The 24,492-nt window shown below is 38.4% G+C and overlaps 4 protein-coding genes across 5 annotated transcripts; all 4 read left to right on the top strand.

Moving 5' to 3' along the window:
* The first annotated feature begins 6,952 nt into the window (after positions 1 to 6,952).
* Positions 6,953 to 8,771, top strand: LOC116316469. Of its 2 annotated transcripts, none has more exons than XM_039609466.1 (5): positions 6,953 to 7,030; positions 7,133 to 7,840; positions 8,024 to 8,149; positions 8,243 to 8,286; positions 8,386 to 8,771. In XM_039609466.1, exons 1-5 carry the CDS (start codon positions 6,976 to 6,978, stop codon positions 8,503 to 8,505), a joined length of 1,053 nt encoding a protein of 350 aa, XP_039465400.1. In that variant the 5' UTR covers positions 6,953 to 6,975; the 3' UTR covers positions 8,506 to 8,771. The 2 variants fall into 2 exon arrangements, with proteins under 2 accessions (XP_039465400.1, XP_039465399.1); XM_039609465.1 differs by having other exon boundaries at positions 8,383 to 8,771.
* A 3,390-nt stretch (positions 8,772 to 12,161) lies between these two features.
* LOC116316466 lies at positions 12,162 to 15,678 on the top strand. The gene is made up of 5 exons (XM_031735021.2): positions 12,162 to 12,263; positions 12,375 to 13,082; positions 13,184 to 13,309; positions 13,402 to 13,445; positions 13,537 to 15,678. Exons 1-5 carry the CDS (start codon positions 12,209 to 12,211, stop codon positions 13,654 to 13,656), a joined length of 1,053 nt encoding a protein of 350 aa, XP_031590881.1. The 5' UTR covers positions 12,162 to 12,208; the 3' UTR covers positions 13,657 to 15,678.
* Positions 15,679 to 18,346: 2,668 nt separating this feature from the next.
* LOC116316463 lies at positions 18,347 to 19,918 on the top strand. Its single transcript, XM_039606479.1, has 6 exons — positions 18,347 to 18,410; positions 18,520 to 18,621; positions 18,892 to 19,233; positions 19,330 to 19,434; positions 19,515 to 19,549; positions 19,642 to 19,918. Exons 1-6 carry the CDS (start codon positions 18,356 to 18,358, stop codon positions 19,759 to 19,761), a joined length of 759 nt encoding a protein of 252 aa, XP_039462413.1. The 5' UTR covers positions 18,347 to 18,355; the 3' UTR covers positions 19,762 to 19,918.
* Positions 19,919 to 22,642: 2,724 nt separating this feature from the next.
* LOC116316471 lies at positions 22,643 to 24,119 on the top strand. The gene is made up of 5 exons (XM_031735025.2): positions 22,643 to 22,724; positions 22,819 to 23,523; positions 23,605 to 23,730; positions 23,822 to 23,865; positions 23,992 to 24,119. Exons 1-5 carry the CDS (start codon positions 22,670 to 22,672, stop codon positions 24,109 to 24,111), a joined length of 1,050 nt encoding a protein of 349 aa, XP_031590885.1. The 5' UTR covers positions 22,643 to 22,669; the 3' UTR covers positions 24,112 to 24,119.
* Positions 24,120 to 24,492: the final 373 nt, after the last annotated feature.

Raw genomic sequence — 24,492 nt, 5'->3', positions numbered from 1 at the left:
AGGTATGTGCTACTACAATGCCAAGAAGGAAAGGCATCACCAGTGATTGTTGTAGAGATGCCGATCAATCTGGGAAGTGTTATATGACCATTTCCAAACAAATTGATGTCCATCATTCCACAGTGAAAAATGTTATTCAAGTGGAAACCATTCAAGTTAGCCCACAGTGGATTCAACCCATTGTCATACTGTACAATGCTCAGAGAAATTGCAAAAAACCTGAGAAGTACATCTCAGACTCATCTCAGACATGCTCAGTTAGCATATGAAATGTTCATGAGAGCATGATCAGAAAAAACAGAACAAGTGTAAATTTTTTTTTGAAGGGTTGCCAAGAAAAAAGTCTCTTTTAAAAAGAACCCATCAGCGTGGGATATTTTTGGGAAGTTGCATTAGAACAAACAACATGCCTTGTACAATAATATCTGTTAGACAGAGTAAATCAAAATGGATGTGTTTGGCACAACACCACAGTCGTTGAAAACCAAACACAACATCAGCACAAAACACCTTGGAATAATTGTTAAGTTGATGGGGTGGTGATAATTTGGTTTTGGTTTTCTTGCATACATAACACCTGGGCAGAGTCAAATGTGAGGCCTGTCCAACAGCTAAAGCTTGGCTTTAACTGTATTATGAAACAGGACAGTGATCCAAACATAGCAAATCTACAAAGGAACAGCTAAATGACAAAAGAATCAAGGTTTTGCAAGAGAGCAGTGCATGCCCAAATACCCCAAACTATGATGAACTAAAGCAACATTGTAAGGAAGAGTGGGCCAAAATTTCTCCACAACAGTGTGAGAGACTGACACAGAAAGCATTTGCTTCAAGTTATTGCTCTTTGTGAGTCTTGGAGCTTTAAGTTGTGGGACTGTGGGAGAAAGCTGGAGTACCCAGAGAGAACCCTCACAAACACAAGGAGAACATGCAAACCCCACATGGAAAGACCCTGGTCTAATGGTGGAATTGAACTCTGGACATTCTAGCAGTGCTAACCAACATTGCTAACCAACATGCACTTTATCACTTTATCCAAAACCTAGTGAGGGTTTACTCATGTTTGTCAACGGGTGTCTGTAGCTCAGGAGGTAGAGCAGGTCACCTACTGATCAGAAGGTTAGTGATTCAATCCCTGGCTCCTCCAGTCTGCATGTCAAGAGTGTGAATGTGTATGAATGTAGTTAGAAGCACTCAGTTTAGAGAAATCATGTGATTGGTGAATGTGGCATGTTGTACAGTGCACTTTGAGTAATTTTGGAGAGTAGAAATCGCTATATAAGAATTAGTCTATTCACTGTCTGAACAGAGTTTCATCATGTTACTTTTGCATGTTCCGGCACATGTTGTTATTACACGGCTTGATTGAGGTACATATTGGGCTTACATCTGGGGCAAGAGCTAAAACTGTTCTGCGCCAGCACAGGGTCAGCAGTGTGTCTGCACCTGGCCCGTGGCTGCACACAACTTACACATGGCCCACATACCGCAAAGAATGACGGCCCTTTGGTGGCCCAGATCAGGTTTGCCAGAGGTAATCCAAACATGGGCCAGCACAGGACCACCAGTGTGTCTGCAACTGGCCTTGTGCTGGCCCATGTGTGGGCCACCTCTGGCAAACCAGATCTGGGCCACCAAAGGGCCGTCATTCTTTGGGGTATGTGGGCCATGTGTAAGCACATTGTGTGGGCCAGATCCGGGCTATACCAATTTTGCTATGTGGGATAATACAGCAGTCGAAGCTAGCTACGTGGTTAGTGAGATGATTGCTAAAGCAGGAAAGCCATTCAGAGAAGGTGAATTTGTTAAAAAGTGCATATTGTAGGCTGCAAATATAGTCTGTCCAGAAAAGAAATGTCAGTTTAGCAACATCAGCCTTTCTGCCAACACCGTATAAGATCGCATTTCTGACCTGTCAAGTGACATTTATGACCAATTGTGTGAGAAAGCCAAATGTTTCAGTGTATACTCAGTCGCTCTTAATGAAACCAGAGATATCACCGATACTGCTCAGCTCGCAATGTATGTCCGTGGTGTTGATGACTGTTTTGAAGTGATGGAGGACTTGCTTACAGTAATTCCAATGCATGGCCAGACCACCGCTCAGGAGATATTTCACAAGGTGTGTGATGCCATTGAGAATTTCCGTTTACCATGGAAGAGGTTTGTTGGAATAACAACTGATGGAACGCCATCAATGACAGGGAGGAAAAATGGACTGGTGAGAAGGGTGTGGAGGAGGCCATTGCTCTGCACTGCATTATCCATCATCAGGTCCTTTGCAGCAAATGCCTTAAGTCTGACAATGTGATGTCTGTCGTTGTGAAATGTATCAACTAAATTAGATCCAGGGCCTTAAAGCACTGAAGGTTCTGTGCTTTTTTTAGAGGAAATGGAGTCACAATATGGGATGTGTTCTACTTCACCGAGACACATTGGCTGAGCAGGGGAAACATATTTAAGAGATTTTTTGAGTTGAGGGCAGAAGTGAAAGCCTTCTTGGAGAAGGATGGAGTGGCTGTTCCTGTGCTAAGTGATCCCAAATGGCTTGTGAACTTAGCTTTTGTTGCTGATATCACATATGAGCTGAACAAGAACAAGAAGTTACAAGGCCAGGGGCAACTTGTCAGTGCTGCCTATGACAATGTGAGAGCATTCACCACCAGTGTTGGTCAAGTTACTTGAAAAAAGTACTCTGATTACTTCCCCCCAAAAGTAATCCCATTACTTTACTGATTACTTATTTTCAAAAGTAATTAATTACTTAGTTACTTAGTTACTTTTTAAAAACACGATTTACAACCTGAATAGGTGATAAAGCGATAGATCTTTCAGCCCAATTCTACTTTTTCTGCATAATCCATCATACAAAATGTAATCAAATGGAAAAGTCTCCTTTTATAACTTGGTTTTATTAATTTTAATCTTTTAACTTTATGCATCAAGCAAAAATTAAATTATATGCAACATTCTCTGACTGGAAGAAATTTGTTTAACATTTAAACCTATTTTCTGCACATTCCAGCACATAAAATAAAATATGTTTTTGTGTTTACACTCACTCTTGCAAATAGATGCAAGTAAAACACAGCAGAAAATAAATAAAATCAAAGACTCAGCGGTCCTGTTGCTCTATTTTCACCTATAAAGCAGGACTGGGGTAGGCGGAGGTTTACCCTGGTGCAGGCGTGCCGCAGCGGTCAGTGGAAGAATCCGCGAGTTTCTCTGTGAATTTCACATTACAGTCGTAGCGCACTCGCTGCTTGCTTGGCAGTTTAGGGGTTTTTTTCGCTGTAAAAAGAAGTTTTCTTCCCACGCACAACGGACACTAATGTTTTTGTCACTTTTTATGGAATCAAACTCAAAATAAGGTCAGTACTTCCACGCTTTAAACGCTGCACGCTCATACTCTCTCCCGTACTCGATATATTATCCATTGTTGATCTGCACACAGCTGTTGTCACGAACGTCGCACTCGCTTACGTCACTGTCATGAGACATTCTCGCACAAAATCACGGTTTTTGTAACGCAGTAACGCAGCGTTCCTACTTGAAAGTAACGGTAATCTAATTACTGTTTTTGCAACAGTAATCCCTTACATTACTCGTTACTTGAAAAAAGTAATCAGATTACAGTAACGCATTACTGCCCATCTCTGTTCACCACAAAACTTGTGTTGTGGAAAGCCCAGCTCTCTCAGACAAACCTTTGCTTTTTCCCATCATGCAAGGCACTTGTAGATGCAGGCACACCATTCAGTGGTGAGAAGTATGTTGATATCTGTGGTGGGGCGTGGTCTGCGGTGCCGTGCAGGGAGGGCGGACGCACCTGCACGGCATCCTTAATCACGCCCGCCTAGTTAAAAACACGGGGACTTGGGGGTTGTGTGTTGTTGTGGTGTGATGTGAAATCATTAAAATGGCTCTACACGATGATCTTTGGTCCCGCTGTGTCTCATTCACACCACAATATCATTTTGAGGAAACAGGAGCAATTTGATCACAGATTTGCAGACTTCAAGACACAGAGCCACATTTCAAATTTTTTCTAACCCCTTCTCCTTTGATGTGCAAGATGCCCCTTCTTTGCTTCAAATTGAGCTCATTAAGCTGCAGTGCAACTCTGAACTCAAAGCTAAATTCAGGGAGGTGAGTGGAAAAGCCGACTAGCTTGGGTAATTTTTGAGAGAATTGACCCCTATAGCTTCCCTCGGCTTTCCCGAATGTTAAAGGGCCCATGTGCCTTTTTGGGAGCACATACTTGTGCGAAAAGCCCTTCTCCTCCTTGAGCTTCAATAAGTCCAAGTAGAGGTCCAGACTTACTGATGATTATCTTCAAGACATACTGAGGGTCTCAACTGCTTCCTCCCTCAGGCCAAATGTGACTCGGCTATGCGAAAGGAAGTGCTGCCAGGTCTCTAGCAGCAAGGAGTAGGCAAGAGAAGCCATGTTCAGAAGAACAGTTCATGTGCTTCTTCACTGTTCACTGTTCCATTCATGTTCAGAAGAAGGTTAAAGGTTGAAGAACTGTTAATACAGACATCTGAATCTGAATACAGCATATATAAAAGACAGAAGAAACCACATCTTATTATTTCTTAATTTGTTTATTTATTTTTTCATCTTATTTGTGTTAAGAGAAAAACTAAGAGAATGTCTTCCCCATATAGTTATTATCAAGCAGCAAATTACCTAAGGAGAACAAAACCGTGTGTTTTGTACCATGAAACAGTTTTTCAAAATGTTGTGCATCAGTTAAATTGGGTATTTTAACAGGGAGTTTACAGAAATCGACTACTTTTGAAGACACATTTGCCAGAAAGTGCTGGAAATTGATGGCATTTCCCTAACAAAGGATGTTCTATAACGGTTAGTTTTTGGGAAAAAAAAACTTACTTTTTAATGTTTTTTGTATAATTATGTGTGTGTAATTTCTTTAGCGCAGCATACTGATCCCATGGATGATTAATATATCTTTTCTTGCCATGAGCTGAAACCACTGCAGTACTGTCTTTGGGTATTCTCCAAAACGCTCCTGTTATCAAAGGACCAGATTCCAGAACAAGTCAAGTGACATATTAACAGTAGAATTACTCTGTTTGTGTTATGTCTCATGTATAGACAATGCTGTATTGCCTTTGAGTAGATTTGCAAACAAAAGTCAAGGAAAAGCTCCCTGCTTTTCAATCAACATATAAACATCATCCTTGCAACAATTTATGCTTCTGAAGTAAAACTGCTTCGGTAGGGTAGAGTGGCGGCCCCCATGATCGGAAGGTCGGGGGTTCGAATCCACTGAACGGCTACCCTGAGGTACCCCTGAGCAAGGTACCGTGCCTACACACTGCTCCCTGGACGCCCAATGGCTGCCCACTGCTTCACTGGGTTAAATGCAGAGAGGAAATTCCCCACAGGGATCAATAAAGTATACATTATTATTGTTGTTGTTGTTATTATTATTATTAAAATTACACCACTTTCAATAAGTAAATGTCTAACTGTTGTACAGGTTTGTCTAATTTTGGTACACCTTCGACACCATATAAGAGTTGAATTCTTTTAAGTATTGAACAGCAGAAATGATTATTTATTATTATTTATTTATTATTAATTTCATTAACATGCCTAAAAATGCTTTTTAAAAAATATTTTGGAAGAATTAACCACACATTCACAGGCAACGGGCCCTTTCTGCCATGTGCATGGAGAGGTTAAATGGCCTCTGGCGCATTAAACTCTGAGGGGCTGTAGCTTCAGCATCTATTGGATGATTTGCTTGATTGACACTTTTTTTTAATCATTTGAACCAAAAGAATCACGGCCACATTCCCTTCACTTCAACCAATCAGAAGTTGTAAGACCAGACCCAACATGACCCCAAATGTATGACATGTATGTCACGTCATGTGTCTGTAACTGGGCCTAAAATGGCGATTGTTGATGGAAGTGGCTCTGATGCATTGTGTTACTGCAGCCATTATCTGGAACTACAGCGGCTATTGGCTACCGGTGAAAACAGCGGAGGAAACCGGTCTGGTAAGCAAATTTCTGTATTAGCACATTTGCACCGCTATGCATTTTTGTGGTATCCTTTTCCGGCTGGTTCAGTGAATTTTGAAACTTGCTGTTTTGGAATTGGTGAGAGCTAAGATAACTAACTTGCCATTGTTTACATTGTTACATGAAGTCTGGAGAAATCTTGGCTCAGTTGTGTGTGTTTAGCGGACTTTTGCTCATTTGCTTAACTGCTCTTTCTTGTAGAAATGGTTTATGCTAGCATTTAGCTGAGATTCTAAGGTTTCTGTGAATAACACGTGTTGATGTTTCCATAAAAGGCTTGACGTCATGGAGGGTTACATACCATTTGAGCTCCACTGACCCTGGTACCGGGTTTGTTGGGGCTTAAGAGGTTAGCTTATCTCAGTCAGTCAAAGCCACCAGTGAATTATCAAATCCAGTTTAAAAAAAATCAAGATGTTGACAGTCAAAATACTTAACTTGAGACTTTACAGTGGGACTTTGATATCTAATAGATAATGTCACGCTTGCTAAATCAATCTTTTATATAAAATCTATGGGATAAAAACCTGGAAACTGGTTGTTTTTGAGTTCATTTTTACAGACGAGTTGTTTGATACCTTGCAATGATAAGTCATATATATAATTACTGACTGCAGTTATTATGTAGAACAATATGAAGTTAATGCCAGTCCGAAAACTTAAGTATAACTGAACTCTGCTTTAAATTCTAATATGTTGTATAAAGGTCAATTATTTATCAGTGATTTGAAAAAGTGTCAGAAGCTGTAAAGTACGTCATATAGTTTCACCCAACTGCTTCTTCTTATGGAGCTAAGATTGCGTCTGTAGGTGGATGTGATCATCTACCCTCCCGGCCAATCAAAACAGTCTTGTCTCTGAAGAGAGTGAGGATGTAGAGCAGTTCTTTTCACTCAACACGGCAATTTCAGCAAGATGACACCTCCGAAGCTTGTCTTCTATCTGACATGCCTCTTCTTGGTGGAATTTGGTAAGTTGCATTTTATTTAAAAGACAAAAACAACTATTTATGTAATGTATTTTAAATGTATCATTCTGGTTAAAAAAAAATTCTGCTCTATACCCCATTTAGCTCAGATGAATCATCTAAAACAACCCAGGAATTTGCATCAAGAGAAAGGATTTATAGCTGCTAAAGTTGGAGACACGTTGATTTTGCGATGTTTTCATGACAGTGATGCTACAACGTATTACTGGTACAAGCAACTACTGGGACAGAAGCTACAGCTTATCGCTAATACCTATAAATTTGACAAAAATGGAACTTTTTATGATGAGTTCAAGGACAATCCACGCTTTACACTGGAAACTAAAGTTGGTATAAACTACTTACAGATTTCCAATGTACAAATCACAGATACAGCAACTTACTTCTGTGCAAGTGGTCTTTCATATATGTTTGAATTTGGAGAGGGTACCAAAGTCATTGTAAAGAGTCAAGGTTTGAGCATCAAAGCTTTAGTCCAGCAGTCAGCTTCTGAAACCATCCAGCCTGGAGGCTCTGTGACTCTAAACTGTACAGTACACACTGGGACCTGTGATGGAGAACGCAGCATTTACTGGTTCAAAAAAACAGAAGAATCTCAACATCCAGGACTCATTTACACCCATGGAGGCGGGAATGATCAGTGCGAGAGAAAAACTCAAACACAAACTAACACCTGCGTTTACACCCTGCCAATGAATGGTCTAAATCTGTCTCATGCTGGGACCTACTACTGTGCTGTTGCCTCATGTGGACACATACTGTTTGGAAAGGGGACAAAACTGGACTTTGAACGTGAGTAACGTCAAGACTAAGCTTAGTAAAAATACTGTAGATCCCACCCAACAGGGAATGGGACAAAGTTGGACTTTCAAAGTGAGCAGATTTTCTACGGGAATGGTCTGATTCTACTCAATAGTATTTATGTTAACTTTGGAAAAAAGGTTTAAGTTGTGATCTTGCTTTTGGGTTTTACAGGGGAGGTGGAGTCATGGCGTTTAGTGTATTTTTTGGGTGGTGCTTTGATAGTCATCATGATTCTTTCTGGCTTTCTGGCTTTCCTGATATGCAAGATGAATGGGAGAAACTGCAGCCAATATTCAGGTACAGTGTATTTTCATTGCTAGAAGCTTAATCTGTAATTTAAAAAAAAATTATTTTTAGTAAAATTACTTTTTCTTCAACTTTTACCTTCAGAGTCTCATGTAGGAGAGTCATCTCCCCACACAACCAATGCAGAGGTAAATATGACTGGAGTTTAACTTACACAAGCACAAATCTTCCAGTACAATGCACATATGAAGCAGTTACAATGTATTAATATATTTTTTTGTTAGCAGGGTTACCGAGATGCAGACAGCCTGCATTATGCTGCTTTACGTGTAAACCAGACAAAACAATCAAGAAGACTTAAGGATGACGCCATGAGTGAATGTGTGTACTCCAGTGTAAAGCAATGACTGTCTCTTTCTTTCTTTAGAGTTGTGACAGAGAAGTAGTTGTACATTTTTGATTTTAAAAACATTTTCTGAGTAATACGTGTATTTCTTTGCTCTCTCTGTCTGTTTTTGTTTGTTTTTGTTGGTAATTTCAAGATGGATCCTAATATGATTCCTTTACAGTCATTTATAGACTTGACAGATGAAATATATCACATATTTCTTGATTTTGATGCATTTCATATAATGCTCTGGAATTCTTGCCATGTGTTTAAGGACAAAATAAAGTAAATGTCATTATGAAGAACTTGAGTGCATGCGTGTTTACTCCTTTTGGCTGTCTGGTAGCTCCCTATGTATTGTATAGTACATGTGACAGTCCTCACTTATCCCAGACCAGCAGTGGAATTAGGAGATGACTGTGGCTAGAAAAGCTGCCATTAATTATTGGATGATTTTGAAATTTGACAATTCAAAATACTGTGCATGTAGTTTTAAACATCAAAAGTTTGTTGTTGAGATTTAGTTTCTCTATAGGTTATTATCACTAGTCTCGGATTTTGCCCTCATAGGAACTAAGGGTAAGTAGTTGCCAATGTGCTGACAATGAAATACACTGTCAAATTTTGGGCTTTTATAGAGGTGGTCACACTGACTGATCACCTAATGATGTTTGATCGTGAGCATTGGTCTAGAGCATTCAGGTATGTGCTACTACAATGCCAAGAAGGAAAGACATCACCAATGATTGTTGTAGAGATGCTGCCCATCAATCTGACCATTTCCAAACAAACTGATGTCCATCATTCAACAGTGAGAAATATTATTCACAAGTGGAAACTATTAAAATTAGCCCACAGTGGTTGTCAAATTCAACCCATTGTCATACTGTACAAGGCTCAGAGAAACTGCAAAAAAAAGTATGTCTCAGATTCATCTCAGACATGCTCAGTTACCAACTTAAATGTTCATTAGAGCATGATTAGAAAAAAACAGAATAAGTGTAAGTTGTTTCGAAGGGTTGTCAGGAGATAGTCTATTTTAAAAAGAACACAGCGTGGGATATTTTTTGGAAGTTGCATTAGAACAAACAACAAGTCTTGTACAATAATGTCTGTTGGACAGAGTCGATAAAATTGGATGTTTGGCTATAGTGCACAACACCACAGTCGCTGAAAACCAAACACAGCATCAGCACAAAACACCTTGTACTAGTTGTTAAGTTGAATGCGGTGGTGATGATTTTGGCTTTTTTTGCATCCATAACACCTGGGCAGAGTCAAATGTGAGGCACTCTGTCCAACAGCTAAAGTTTGGCCTTAATTGTAATATGCAACAGGACAGTGATCCGAATCTAGCAAATGTACAAAGGAACAGCTGAATAACAAAAGAATCAAGGTTTTGCAAGAGAGCAGTGCATGCCCAAATACCCCAAACCATGATGAACTAAAGCAACATTGTAAGGAAGAGTGGGCCAAAATTTCTCCACAACAGTGTGAGAGACTGATGCAGAAAGCATTTGCTTTAAGTTATTGCTCTTAGTGAATCTTGGAGTTTACTTAAGTTGTTGTTAAATATTATTAGAGTTACCAGTTAACCTAACCCCAGGCATGGCTTTGGACTGTGGGGAGAAGCTGGAGTACCCAGAGAGAACCCACCCAAACACAGGGAAAACATGTAAACTCCACACAGAAAGACCCTGGTCTGATGGTGGAATTGAACTCTGAACCTTTCAGCTGTGAAGCAACAACGCTAACCACCATGCCAGTGCCATGGTTGCAAGCCCTGGAATTAGACAGCAGACTGTGAAGTTTGGAAATATTCCAAAGTCTAGATTTGCTGGGTTATTTGAACATTACTGTCTTTGGAATGATAGATTGGAAGTTGGAAGCCCAGTCCTCCGGTGAGGATACACTGTACTACACTCCAAGTGTTATCAAGGCCTAAGAACATCCAAGAGACATATAGCTCAGACATTGCCAAGCTTAAAAAGATTCGCACCACATGTTAATGAACCAGGACATAATGGTGAGCATTAGATTAATGGAAAACAGACATATATGGACAAGGACTGGGAGCATGGAAGTAATGCTGTGCTACTATAACCACAGATCCAATATGAAATGTATGGACATAATGAACTGAACCTGGTAAAAGAGAGCATTGTTGATCTAGACAATACCCAACCACCTCCTCCTTCTACAGAAATGTCCAAGACCATGCCTTACCTGGCTCACTGACAAACTTTTACCAGAAGACAATCTTGCAGACGTTAACACAGCTCTACTGTACTCACCATCCCCAGTACCAGTATGACAGAAACCATTGAGCGTGCTACTTTCTCACTGTAATACTATTAACACTTGGGTATAAGATCAAAAATGCATGTAAAGAGAACCTTCCATTTAGAAGAAGGTTGGAAGCCAAAATCAGGGAAGCCCAGAACGATGTTAGTTGGCTGCAGAAGGGTTTCATGAGAGACAGATCCTCTGTGGTTAAGAAGTAGAACAAAGTTTCCATAACTAAGTCTCTAGAATCTGACAAACAAAAGCACACAGCTCTGGCTACTGTGCTGAGGAAATACAAAAGTAAAATACTCATTATATTTGGATAGCTTTGAAGATGAACCATAATAGTCAAGTACCTATATAGCTACATGCTTTGACTTGCATCAGTGTGAATGCAGAAAAGAAGAAGTGGTCACCACACCGACATCTTTCCCCTCATATGTTTGTTTTCAAACTCTGTCAGTCTCTGTTTGTGCAGCAGCTCATGTGGTTTTTGAGCAGGATGTAAAGGTAGTTCCACACCCACATAAATGCACCATTAGCACCTTTAAACATACCACCAAAAGTGGTGGATTTTTAGGTATCGTAATACTACTTGGGTGAAATATTTAGAGTACTGTTTACATCAATGAATAGAATAGACTAGTTGAACTGGGGTATTTGTGTTCCAATAAGCAGAAATAAAAAACAAAACAAACAAAAACAAATTTAACATAACATTCAAGTTCCTTAGCAGATCATTTAAAACTATTCAGCGGAAGAAATCACATCACTTGAATTGCACTACCATTACGACTACTCCCATTATACCTATGCACATTTGGAGGTTTTGTGTGTGGGTTGTGTTTGTACCACCATCTTACTACCCTAACACAGCTTTTTTTCCCTAGTGCTCAAAGCAAAGAAACAACAACACATTTCAAAACAAGCATTTCTATAAAAATAAGTAAATTTCACATAAAATTTAAAAGTGAAATAAGAGATTAATTTGAAAAGTTCTTTGGAGTATTTGGGATGCATATCCAAACAATGAATTCAAATTGTGATTTAATTATGCAAATGCACTGGCCTTTCTGCTTTAATAAAAAGTCATTTGGACACTCAGAAACAAACTCTAAATAATCATGTTTCAGTGCCAAATACTGAGCAGAATCCACTCTAAGGTGTCACCAGTCTCTAAGCTGTAAACTAATGACATTAATGTAATTTTCCTTTATGAACATATACTGCACTAGTAAAGAGCCTCAATGCTCTTCATATATGCTCATGATATTACGAACCAAACTTAACACCATAGGTGGTTGTGAACATGTGATTATGTTTCCATAGTAGGACGTACAGTGTCACTGTAGACTGGCCAATCAAGATCAGTCTTGGGTCTTCAGAGTGGAGAAAGCATCAAGATTCTTTTCATTTGACAAAACGATTTGAACACGATGACACCTGCAAAGTTTGTCTTTTATCTGACATGTTTGTTCCTGGGGAAATTGGGTAAGTTGTGTTTCTGTTTTCTTTTTAACATCTCTTCAAGTTTTTCCATTTTAAGTTAATGAATATGTTGAACTGACTCTTCATTTGCTTTTATTTTGATTTTTATTGTAGTCCAGAAGACCCATCTGCAACCACAGGCATCTGTTAATCAAGAAAAAGATTTTATCTTAGCTGATGTTGGAAAAAATGTGAGTTTGCATTGTTTCTATGAAGGTGACGATTCAGCGTGGATCTTGTGGTATAAGCAAACTCTGGGACAGAAACCGAGGCTAATCTCTACCTTCTACGTGTACGATACAAAAATCACTTTTCATGATGAATTCCAGAACAATCCACGGTTTACACTGGATACAGGAAACAGAAGAAATAACTTGAACATTTCAGATTTGAAAATCAATGACTCAGCTACTTACTACTGTGCATGCAGCTATAGATTTGTGTTAACTTTTGCAGAGGGTACCATTGTCAAAGTAAGGGAGGCAGGTTTGAAAAACCCAGCTTTAGTCCAGCAGTCACCATCTGAGACCGTCCAGCCAGGAGGCTCTGTGACTCTAAACTGCACAGTACACACTGGGACCTGTGATGAAGAACACAGTGTTTACTGGTTCAAAGAAACAGAAGCATCTCATCCAGGACTGATTTATACTTATGGAGGCAAAAATGATTATTGTAGGACGAAAACTAACCCACAAGCAGACGCCTGTGTCTACAACCTGCCAATGAAGGATTTGAATCTGTCTCATGCTGGGACCTACTACTGTGCTGTTGATTCATGTGGACACATAGTGTTTGGAAACGGGACCAGATTGGATCTTAGCCGTGAGTACTGAAGAGTCATTTACGGTCAATTCTGACCACTTCTTATAAGAACATAAGACATAAAAGCTAAAAATCTCTTTCCGATGACTGGCTAACTGCAGGTGAGGCAGATTTTCTTGTCTTGGTGTACTACTTGAGTGGAGCTTTGGCATTCAGTACCATCCTGGTTCTCCTACTGGTTTTCTCAGTATGCAAGACAATCAAGAGAAACAACTGCCTTTGCCCAGGTATGTGGTACTGCTTGTGCCTGATAGCCTGAATTTCTTACGTTTGTCTTTTAGCCTTTCAATCTGAGTGTTTTTTTGTCTTTGACTATTAGAGTCTCATGCACAATTACCAACTCCTTCAACAGCAAATTCCGAGGTAAATCAAATCACAGTTACTTACTAATAAAACAATGCTAAATTTCTGTAAAGGAAATATCTCAAATTAATTTTGCATATTCTCTTGACAGGCTTGTCAAGATGCAGACAGCCTCCATTATGCAGCTTTAAGTGCTAAGCAACTTAACAGATCAAGAAGACAGAAAGACAACACCAAGAGTGAATGTGTGTACTCCAGCATAAAGCAGTAAATATGGACATTTCAATGTTTAAATGTTGATCAGACAAAACAATTCTACATTCTGTTCAATACAATTTATGACCAGTACTAACATTCTAGCCCAACTGCAACTGGAAAATCGGGGGAATGCATGTCTGTAGCTTGTCTCCCATCCATATTCCAACAGGATTCATTCGCTGTTACTTGAGGAATTATTATTTTTAAATACATATACATTTCTGATCAGTATGTATTCATTTTAATAAATATTTGATCTCAAGGTTGTAAAAAAACTGTTATTTAAGAGATACTCTCTGTATAAATGAAGTTTTCGTGCCAGACTACAAACAAATTCCAAGGTTTCAGTTTTTTCCTCCTTTTTTGAACTGTTTTGTTGGATTTTAGGCATTCACATTTACTAAAAAACCAGTACTGTGACTAAATAAAGCTGCTAGGCTATGGCTGTAGACTCACTTTTCATGTTATCTCTGTCAGTGCAACATCAATGATCTTGTGTTTTGAGCCATTCCAGATTGCCAGTATTACTACTTCAGGTACTATACAGATTAGTACCAGAGCCAATCTAGGAATTTGCTGCAATTAATTTGAAGCTATAGCAGAGCGTCGTCAAGAGATAGGTCACAGCAAATAGAAGATGAACCAGTAAAATTATTATATACACCTTTTTCTAAAAAAATATACTGGTGGCTACCAGTGCAATCCCTCAGCCTCCTACTAGATGTATTGTATAAATTTGAAAATACCAAGTGACATTCTTCTTGAGTGACATTCCCAACACTTAGAAAAATCTGATCTTTGACCTTGACCTGTAGGTCAAGCTCACTGAATTCTAAAATATAAATGTATGCTATCACTTTGAAGCAAAAAAAAGTGATGATTTGTACTATCCAAAAACGACCATATGTCTCTATAGACCTGTTGTATCCGGGGTTTTTTTTTCCCTATGTCATTGGGAAAAATGACATAGGGTCACATTCCCCCTGACCTCACAAATATTCAAATTCATCCAAGAATTTTAGTAGATATGAGTTATTGTGTTCACAAGATTTTCAGTAAATCTGACCTCTGATCTTGATCAAGCTCGCCAGGATTCCAGAGTCGTCTCTATTTTTTAAGGCGGCTGAGATCTTTTAAACATCTGTTGAACAATGGTCAGGATTTTGTCTGTTGCACATTCTCTACAGTGAAAATAACAAAGTTCTCATTTTAAAGTAAAATGTCAATCATATACATGTAGTTTCCCTCTCTGTAATGTTCTGGATATTTATAATTTAGCTATTTGTATATATTATAGCTAGTTCTTATATTTTGTAAACTTTGTAATATACTGTATTATTTAATTCAGCATGTTCACATGTTCAGCATGTTACTGTTCTTACTGTCTTGGAGCAACTGTAAATACATACTTTTATTTTTTTTATTTTTATTTTTTTTTTTTTTTTTAGAAAGAGGGGCAATACATATTAATGAACATTTTAATAAATGTAAATATGCCAGATTATAGCCTTGGGCTAATTTCCGTCTGCAGACCCTCTGGCAGGTTGGTGTTAAACACAAGTTAGTAAAAACATACAGAGACACTATTTACAGGTCATGTAACAGAGACAAAAACAGTCATCACATTATACTAGAACAAACAAATGACAAGAAGAGTGGACACAGAGGACAGCATAGATAACAATAACGGAAACACATCAATTATATTGCACAAACCCCAGTATTGCATATGCCCTGACTGTCGTGATATTGCACTAACAGTTGTTTCCCTTTTAGTAATACACTAACTCTTTTTCCCGTCCAATATAAAGCAACTTTCCATAGGGATTAATAAAGTATTCTGATTCTGAATAGCCTGTCCCACCTGCAACTCGTCGAAAATGCAGCTGAAAGAGAAGTACTTGCAGCTACTGACAGTTACCAAAAAGAGAGAGAGTATTACTCTGATATTTGCATTTTTACACTGGCTGACAGTTAAATACAGAGTTGATTTCAAGGGTCTATTAGTTGTTTTTAAACCTCTCCAATGGCTTGGGTCCTGGTATGCGTGTCTATATCTCTCTCTATATATATTGACATCCATGTATGTACGTGTGTGTATATGTATATATACCGATATGTACATCTCAATGAGCTTCATGAGTCGCCTGAAATGGTTTTCAGCAGTCTAGAAGGAGTTCACAGAGATGCTGAGTACTTGTTGGCCCTTTTGCCCTCACTCTGGTCCAGCTAAACGCAAACCGGATGGGATGGCATGTTGCTATGGGATGCTGTGGTAGCCATGCTGGTTTAGTGTGCCTTTAATTAAAAAAAAAAAAAAAATCTCCAACAGTGTCACTAGCAAAGCACCCTCACACCATCACACCTCCACCACCATACTTCACATTGGGAACCATGCATGTAGAGACAGTCTGTTCATTTTTTCTGCATCGCACAAAAGACACGGCGGGTGGAACCAAAGCTCTCAGATCTGGACTCATCAGACCAAAGCACAGATTTCCACTGGTCTAATGTCCATTCCTTGTGTTTCCTGGCCTCAAAAAAGGCAACAAATTCCACAAATGAACCCTGACAAGGCACAAATGTGAAGTGAAACCATTTCAGGTGACTACATCATAAAGCTCCTTGAGAGAAGGCCAAGGGTTTTCAGTGCTGTCAACAAAGCAAAGGGTGGCTACTTTAGTTCTTTTAACTTAATATTATGGGGTTTAAGTGATTGTAATAATTCCTGGAGTTTTTGTTTATCGGATTCCCTGCGTCTCCCATTAAATCTCAGCCTCTGTGTTAGAGATTCCCTTGTTGGGTACTTCCTGTTTTATTTTGATAGTCCTACGTACCTTGTACTAAATAACTTCCCATGTCTCATTATCCCTGATTTGCTACTGCTGTGTTTCCATCCTATTTCCCCTAACCTCATTACTTTGCGTTTATTGTTTTTTCCTTGTATTTTTTCTGTTTTCCCTTGGATTATTTTGAACGTTTATCCTGAACAGACAGCGATAAAAGCTTATTTCATATTTCACTCCATCTTTAGTTCTGCATTCAATCCATTGAAACTCAATGCCACCATTACTGGGGGAGAGAGGGAGAACATCTGGAATGTACCGCCAGATCTGTTATTTAAATATAGGTGATATCCACAGAAATGTCAGAATCTCAACTAAAAGCTCACAAAACCACAAAACAAAGCTACTGTAACACAGGAAATGGTTAAAGAGCAGGTAAATAGATTCCGTAAAAAGAAGTAAACACAAAGTGCGACGATCATCACCACGTACACGATCATGCCATAGGGCGCTGAGAGCAGAAACCTCACAGATTCATAAACTGCCGGTTCCATCACTTTCTGAACTAAATTTACTGAACCAGCCGCAAGAGAAGTTCCTTATGAATTCCCTCTTAGTTTTGCTTTCTTGCAGCCAACTTCACCCTGGCTACTTAAACTGGAGTTTTCACAAAGCGCCAAATCAGTGCACTACATGTGGTTTCAAAGCTGTTCCATTTGTGATTCATGGTTAAACTCACCTCAGTGTCTTTTGCTCAGCTGCTGTGAGGAGTACTGTGAAGAGGAGGATTGAGGATTTGAGATACTCAAAAGGGATTAAAAAGAGTTGTGTGGATACCCCAGGTTTTCCCCAATAACAAGACAAATTGCACATATGCTCTTCTTTTTCAGACATAGCTGTTACTTTTTGTCAAAGTTCAAACAACCTCTGTAATGTAGCTTTGCTAATCGAGATCATCGAGATCAGAGGAGGAGGAATTTTACTCTAGCGTAAAGATTCAAACTTTGTGTTTTTTTTGTTGTTTTTAAGAATCTCATTGAAGATGCATTGTGAAGTTGGAAATATTCTTTTGATATTGGTCTTTAAATCGTGGTTTTCGGTCTAAAGATAAGATCTCTTTAAGCTTAGACAGGCTTTAGTAATGTGTAACTACTTGGCCGTATTATCTATTCTGTGATCTTTGTGGTTACAAGCAGGATATGACCTGATTCTGACTTTTAAAAAAAAAATTCTTAGAAACTGACTGAAATCATACGTTCTTTCCTCTGTCAGTGCACAGCCATTTACTGTTTTTGACAGGATGTTAATATTATGCAGACACAAAAATGTTTTAGATCAAGACCAAGGAAACACTCAAAAATGCCAATATAAACATCAGTGTATAAAGTGAATATAAGTTCATATTTAGATTATTATGTCAGCAGTATAACATCAAATTCTGCAGTTTTAAAACAAACTACTTGTTTTATGCTGCAAACTACACTATATAAGTAATTTGTTTTTGTATATAAATTTCCTAAGGATATGCTTCCCCAAGGCCAATGGTCTGTTTAATAGTGATACAGATATTGTCCAAAAAAATCAACCAATTATCATTAAATTCAATTTGGCAACTTTTGCAAAATCCACCACCTTCACTTTACTTTTTTATTATTCTATTCTAGGCTGTAGAACGTAAATGAGAGTTACTATGCTCTTTCACCCTTTTTAAAAATTTTGTGCTTAATAGGCATCTCACAATGTTAGCATTTATTATTATAAAAACAAAACGTGATACTATGGTTTCCAGTGAGCACGTTGCATTTCCTAAGTAGGACATACAGCGCAGCGTCACATTTAGTTGGCCAATCAAACACAGTCCTGCCTATAAAGAGTAGAAAAGAGGGTTTTTTCCTTTCTTTTTTTCACACAGCAATTTTCTGCACAATGGCTTTTTCACTGCTGGCTTTTTATTTTGCAATACTGTTATCTGGGACTGTGGGTGAGTTGTGTGTTTGTTCCTAACTCTTGTAGGTTCATTTCTCCTCTCTAAGAATATTGAATTCTTTCACTTTTGCCTTACATTTGCTTTATTTCATATTTCAATTCAGCTCATTTGACTGATCTAGAGCTGTCCTCATCTGGTCATCAGAAGAGCGCTTTTGTGTCACGTAAAACGAGTGACAACTTGATTTTGAAATGTTTCTACGAAGGTGAGGTTGCTGCAAGGCTTTACTGGTATAAACAACCTCTTGGACAGAAACCAAAGCTCATCTCTTACTCCTACATATATGAAAAAAATAACACATTTTTTGGCGAATTCAAGAACAATCTCCGCTTTTCACTGGATACTGAAAATGGCAAAAACCACTTGATGATTAGAGATTTACAAATTTCAGACTCAGCAACTTACTACTGTATGACCTCTTATTTATACAGATTAACATTTTCAGAAAGCATTACTGTTATTGTTAACGATGCAGAGTCAAACATCAAAGCTGTGGTCCAACAGTCAGCATCTGAGATCATCCAGCCAGGAGACTCTGTGACTCTGAACTGTACAGTACACACTGGGACCTGTGATGAAGAAACCAGTGTGTACTGGTTCAAAAACTCAGAAAATTCTCAATCCCATCCTGGAGTCATTTACACACATTGGGGTGGGAATGATCAGTGTGAGAAAGAAGCTAAGACACAGACACACACCTGTGTCTACAACTTGCCAATGAATAACCTGAATCTGTCTCATGCTGGGACCTACTACTGTGCTGTTGCCTCATGTGGACATATACTATTTGGAAATGGGACAAAACTGGACTTTGAACGTGAGTAACATTAAGACCACAGTAGATCCCACCCAGTTGTCTAAAACCAAATAACAAAACTGTAAACGAGGACTCTCGATGTCTGACTTCATGCAGATAATGTTTTCTGGAGCGGCACCTTTGCAGTCACCTCCATCCTGAGTGTATTGCTGGCTTTCTCAGTGTGTGTGATCAGCAAGAAATGCATCTGCAAATCTCCTGGTAACTAATGTTTAGGGTTTTTTTTAACCTGCAAATTATTCCAGAAGTTTAAACATAAGAAACTTTTGTTTTTCTTGTAGAATCTCAAGCAAGTCTCCCCAAAGCAGATGTAATGGTGACGTATTACCAGTAACTATTCAGTTACCATTTTTCTACGCAAAAGTCAATCTGTGGACATATTTTTATTAATAAGTATTTTGTTGCCAGGGTTTCCAAGAGGCAGAAAGACTCTATTTTCCATCTTCAACTGTCAACCTGCGCCACAGATCAAGAAGTCAGAAGGATCACACCTGGAGTGAATGTGTGTACTATAGTGTAAAGCAGTAGTACGCAGAGAAGACACGGTGTTTGAAATGTATTATTTCTTTTTTCTGTTGCATCATGTTCACAATATACATTTTTTTGCTAGTCTCTGCCAACAGTCTTTTGTAAATTTAATGTTTTTGAAGCTCAATAAACACAATAAAGACTAAAAGACCTTCAAGCTTGAGACAATGTCTGTGTGCCATTTCAATTCAGTGATACCATGTCTGAGTGACTGTGATTATTGTGTACGAGAGAATTAAGCCAAGCTTGTCTCTTCAAGAGAATGGATCATGAAATGCAGTAATTCTGATGCCAAGTTAAATATATAAACTAGAGTTAATCTGTTATCCTGAATACATAAGGTCCCAAGCAGGAGTGGATCTAGAGAAATTTTCTTAGAGTGGCAGGGAAATCAAATGGGATGGCAAAATCCAAATCATTTCTTTCCACATACGGATGTGTAATTTTTTTTTTTAATTTAGAAATAATTTACAAAAAATGGCACAAATCTGCACTGTCATGAAGAAATTTTTGACCGAGGGTAAGTTTTCATGATTTATTGGGTTCCAGAGTATAATTGGCCATTTTTGACTACTTTTAATTTTACCTTCATTTTTCACCATTAAAAACTATTTATATTCCCTTGTTTGGTATCATTCTTTTCAGCACAAACTCACATGTCTGAATCCGCTGTTATTTTTTTCATTTTGACATACTGTATTAGCGCAATTGATATAAATCTACAATTTTATAAACTTATGCTCAAATGTTGCAAACAGCAAAGTTATTTACAACTATTGCCCCCAAAATGCAGCCAATACCTATCACTGCACATGTTTCATACAGGATCGTTAATTTAAATGCCCTTCATAAAATAATAACAAGCTCTGAGCTATGTTTAATATTAATAAGTCCTAAAGTACGACTACATTGTATTTTCAGTTTTTCCTCCATTTTGCTTTAGATTGCAACGTAGCTTGCAAAAATAATTTAATAGATAGATAGCACCTAACCTTTACTCTAGATCTCATGGTGAATACTCTCACTAACACCAAGTCTCTTGTTCTCAACTTCACGGATTTTAATCGTGGTTAAGCCTGTACTGGGTTAGGTGTGTAAAGGAGGATTATGGTAAATATTTGTTGTCAATACGACTACTTTTTGCTTGCACATGGCAAGGATAACCTCATCAAGATTTAGGAAGGTATGCCATGTGAGAGGTCACTACTGAATCTCTTGCAGAACAAATGATCAGGGGTAATATGCTGAAATGAGGAGAGGTTGTTTCAGCAAAAGAATATGCCCAGTCAAATAATATGAACTATTTACCAGTTATGTCGATTGCAAGTTTTTGCAGATATCAAATTGGAATTTTACATTAAGGAAACGACATGCTTATTATTATTGGCAGGTACAAAGCCAGGTTCTTATTAAGTGGTATGACTGCTTTGTTTGGGCAGAGAAGGATTTGATTACTTCCTATTCCCTGGAGGCGGCTGGAGTCTTGATCCAGCCGCCTCCAGGGAATAGGAAGATGCATTAGGGGACAAAATTTTTCAAGTAGGGCTAGTTGAGAGTGAGGACCATTAGCATGGATTTGGGGAAAAAAAGTCCATGTTGAGGTGGAATTGCATAAGAAAGAGTGAAGCACTTCCAATAATGTAACTTATAGTCTAAAGTGTTTTGACTGTTAAAAAAGATTAAACTGTTTATGGCTAATAGTTAGAGGATGGGGAAATCCTGGATACTGATGTGTGAAGAAAAGCAACAAACCTGTGGCCTTAAAAGGTGACCCAAGTTCAGGCACGTGGTCTGACAGCAGAGTCAGTTAAAATAGGACAAGGAGAGCTGACAAATTATTGTCAATTGAAGGATGACAACAAGTAAATCCCATCCCATTGGTCATGTTGTTTTAGCAAAACATCGTTGACAGACAGCTTTGACACAAATTCAAAATGTCTTTACTGTAAACATTTTAGTCTATGACAAACAGGCACAGAAAGCTAAAAGTGGGTGCATCCTGTCAAACACAGTGACTTTTACCATTTTTCTGTTTAGATGTGTCAGTGCAACGGCCTCTGTGGTTTTCAGCAGGATGTGTTGTTACGCTCACACATACATCACGCCCTAAGGTCCACTTGCTGTAAACACCCAAAAACTGTAGTTTTCCACAGGTCTTGTTTATTTCATGCTGCAACTCATGAGCTCAGAATACTTCTTTTATCTGGAATGCAAAACCATTATTGAAAATGATGTATGATAATCATTATTCAAACAACAGTAGAGTACAGAGTAAATAATATAAATTACAAATGTTACATTTCATTCATGCAACTTAAGAGCAAAGATATTATAATCCTGAACGTAAAATACCAAAATCCTGTGTGAATGTATTCATGTTGATATTCCTAATGATCTCTTTCTGGGCCGTGTGTTGCTGGTTTCTGGTTTACTCTATTGTTATCCACAATGAGCTCACTGCTGGAATCGTAGTTCTGTATACTCAAATTATTACTCATCACATCTTTTAAATTAAATGTGTTTTACAGCATGGGATATGCTAGAAATGAGAATCAATTATTACAATGAAAAACACATCATTATTAAACTGGAAAATCAAATGAAACTGGATCAGAGCAGCTTCTGCGTTGATTCAGTTTATACAGTATAACAAACCTAATGTAGACCAAACTCCACTTTCAATACTTTTAGATCTGGTTGTAATTCCAAAAAACAGGCTTTATGTGACTGTATAATTCTTCTTAGATATCATACTGTATTTTCCACTACAGGCAGCAGTAAACATGTGATCGTGAGTTCCATACAGTAGATACTGTGTCACCTCTGGCTGGCCAATCAAACACATTCTTGCCTCTCAAAAGTGGAGCAGCTATCAGTAACCTTCATTTTACACAAGAATCTCACCACAATGGTGTCTTCAGTGTTTTTCTTCTGTCTTTTGTGCCTGTTATTCGGAAAAATGGGTAAGTTCCATTACTATGGATTCAGATTTTTGTGTTGTTAGGTTTTTACGTTTAACTGAAAAAGCATTTGTTTTTTTCTTTAATTCCACTACAGTTCAGATGACAGAGGCGCAAATGTTCTCATCTGAACATCAAGAGTCTCGTTTCATATCAGCTCAAGTTGGTGGAAAAGTGACACTAAAATGTTTATATGATGCTCACGTTTCTGCAAGAGTGTTCTGGTTTAAGCAAAATCTGGGACAAAAACCAAAGATCATCTCTCACTTTTTCAAATATAATGTGAACAACTCTTTTAATGAAGAGCTCAGGAACAACCCACGCTTCACACTGGAAACACAAGACGGCAAATATCACTTGACAATCAAAGATTTGCAAATTTCAGACTCAGCTTCTTACTACTGTGTTCAGTATTCATACACTTTAACCTTTTTAGAAAACATCATCATCAGTGTAAAAGGTTCAGGTGTGAACATCAAAGCTGTGGTGCAGCAGTCAGCATCTGAGACCATCCAGCCAGGAGGCTCCGTGACTCTGAACTGTACAGTACACACTGGGACCTGTGATGGAGAGCACAGTGTTTACTGGTTCAAAGACTCAGACGAATCCCATCCTGGACTCATTTACACACATTTGGGCAGAAACGATCAGTGTGATAACAAACCCAGCACACAAACGCACACCTGTGTCTACAGCTTGCCAATGAGCAACTTGAGTGTTTCTCATGCTGGAACCTACTACTGTGCTGTTACCTCATGTGGACGCATCCTATTTGGAAATGGGACCAAGCTGGAGCCTAAAGGTGAGTAACCTTTTCTACCTGTTGCTCACTTTATCAGTATTTTTCAGTACAAGAAAAAGCTCTGTTTCTGGTGTCTTGCAGGCACGTTTAATTCTCATGGCTTGGTGTATTTCTTGAGCGGAGCTTTGACATTCAGCTCCATCCTCAGTGTTTTACTGGGATACTTGCTGTACAAGACAAACAAAAGAAACAGACAGCAATCAACAGGTAAGTGGAGTCTTTTAGGTAACAGCGTAGACTGGTTTTAGCTAAAGTTGGATTTTCAATTAAATCAATTAAATCAATGTTTCACAAACAGAATCTCAAGCAAGATTTTCAGGCCCCGCAACAACAAGTTCGGAGGTGAATATATTTTTTTTAATGACTTGTTAAAGTGCTCTTCAACAAACTTTTTACAGTCTTCTGTGTTATGACCATTGTTTACATCTGAAATCATGTTCTTATCTACTTTGTACACATTTTCAACAGGGTTACCAGCATGCTGACAGCCTTCATTATGCTGCTTTAAGCATTAAAATCCCCAAGAGATCAAGAACACAGAGAAACAACACCGAGAATGAATGTGTTTACTCGGCTATAAACAAATAAAAGATGGATATTTGTAAATCATGTAGTTATTTCTTTGAATCTCCTTGAAATGGCTGCAGTCTTATCTTGTTACATAGATGTTTTTGTAGTTTTATACTGGTTAAATAGGAATGATTGCCACTTAGGAACTGTATTTGTGATTTTACCTGTATGGCATACTGTAAATGTATGCTCTTTCTTTCTTTCTGCTGCTGTGGCTCAGGTGGTAGAATCTGCCAATTGGAAGATTAGTTGCCCAGGTATTCCTGTCCACATGCTGAAGCATCCTTCTCCATGACACTGGACCATGAGTTGCCTCCAATGTATCCATCAGAGTGTGACAGAGTTACAGAGTGTGAATACCAGAAGAATGCTTAGTGAAGATAAGAGTTTTCTCTGAAT

Source organism: Oreochromis aureus, linkage group 3 (assembly GCF_013358895.1).
Source record: "Oreochromis aureus strain Israel breed Guangdong linkage group 3, ZZ_aureus, whole genome shotgun sequence".
Taxonomy (NCBI): domain Eukaryota; kingdom Metazoa; phylum Chordata; class Actinopteri; order Cichliformes; family Cichlidae; genus Oreochromis; species Oreochromis aureus.
The sequence above is the reverse complement of the archived record's forward strand: the minus strand, read 5'-3'. Positions and strand labels throughout refer to the sequence as shown.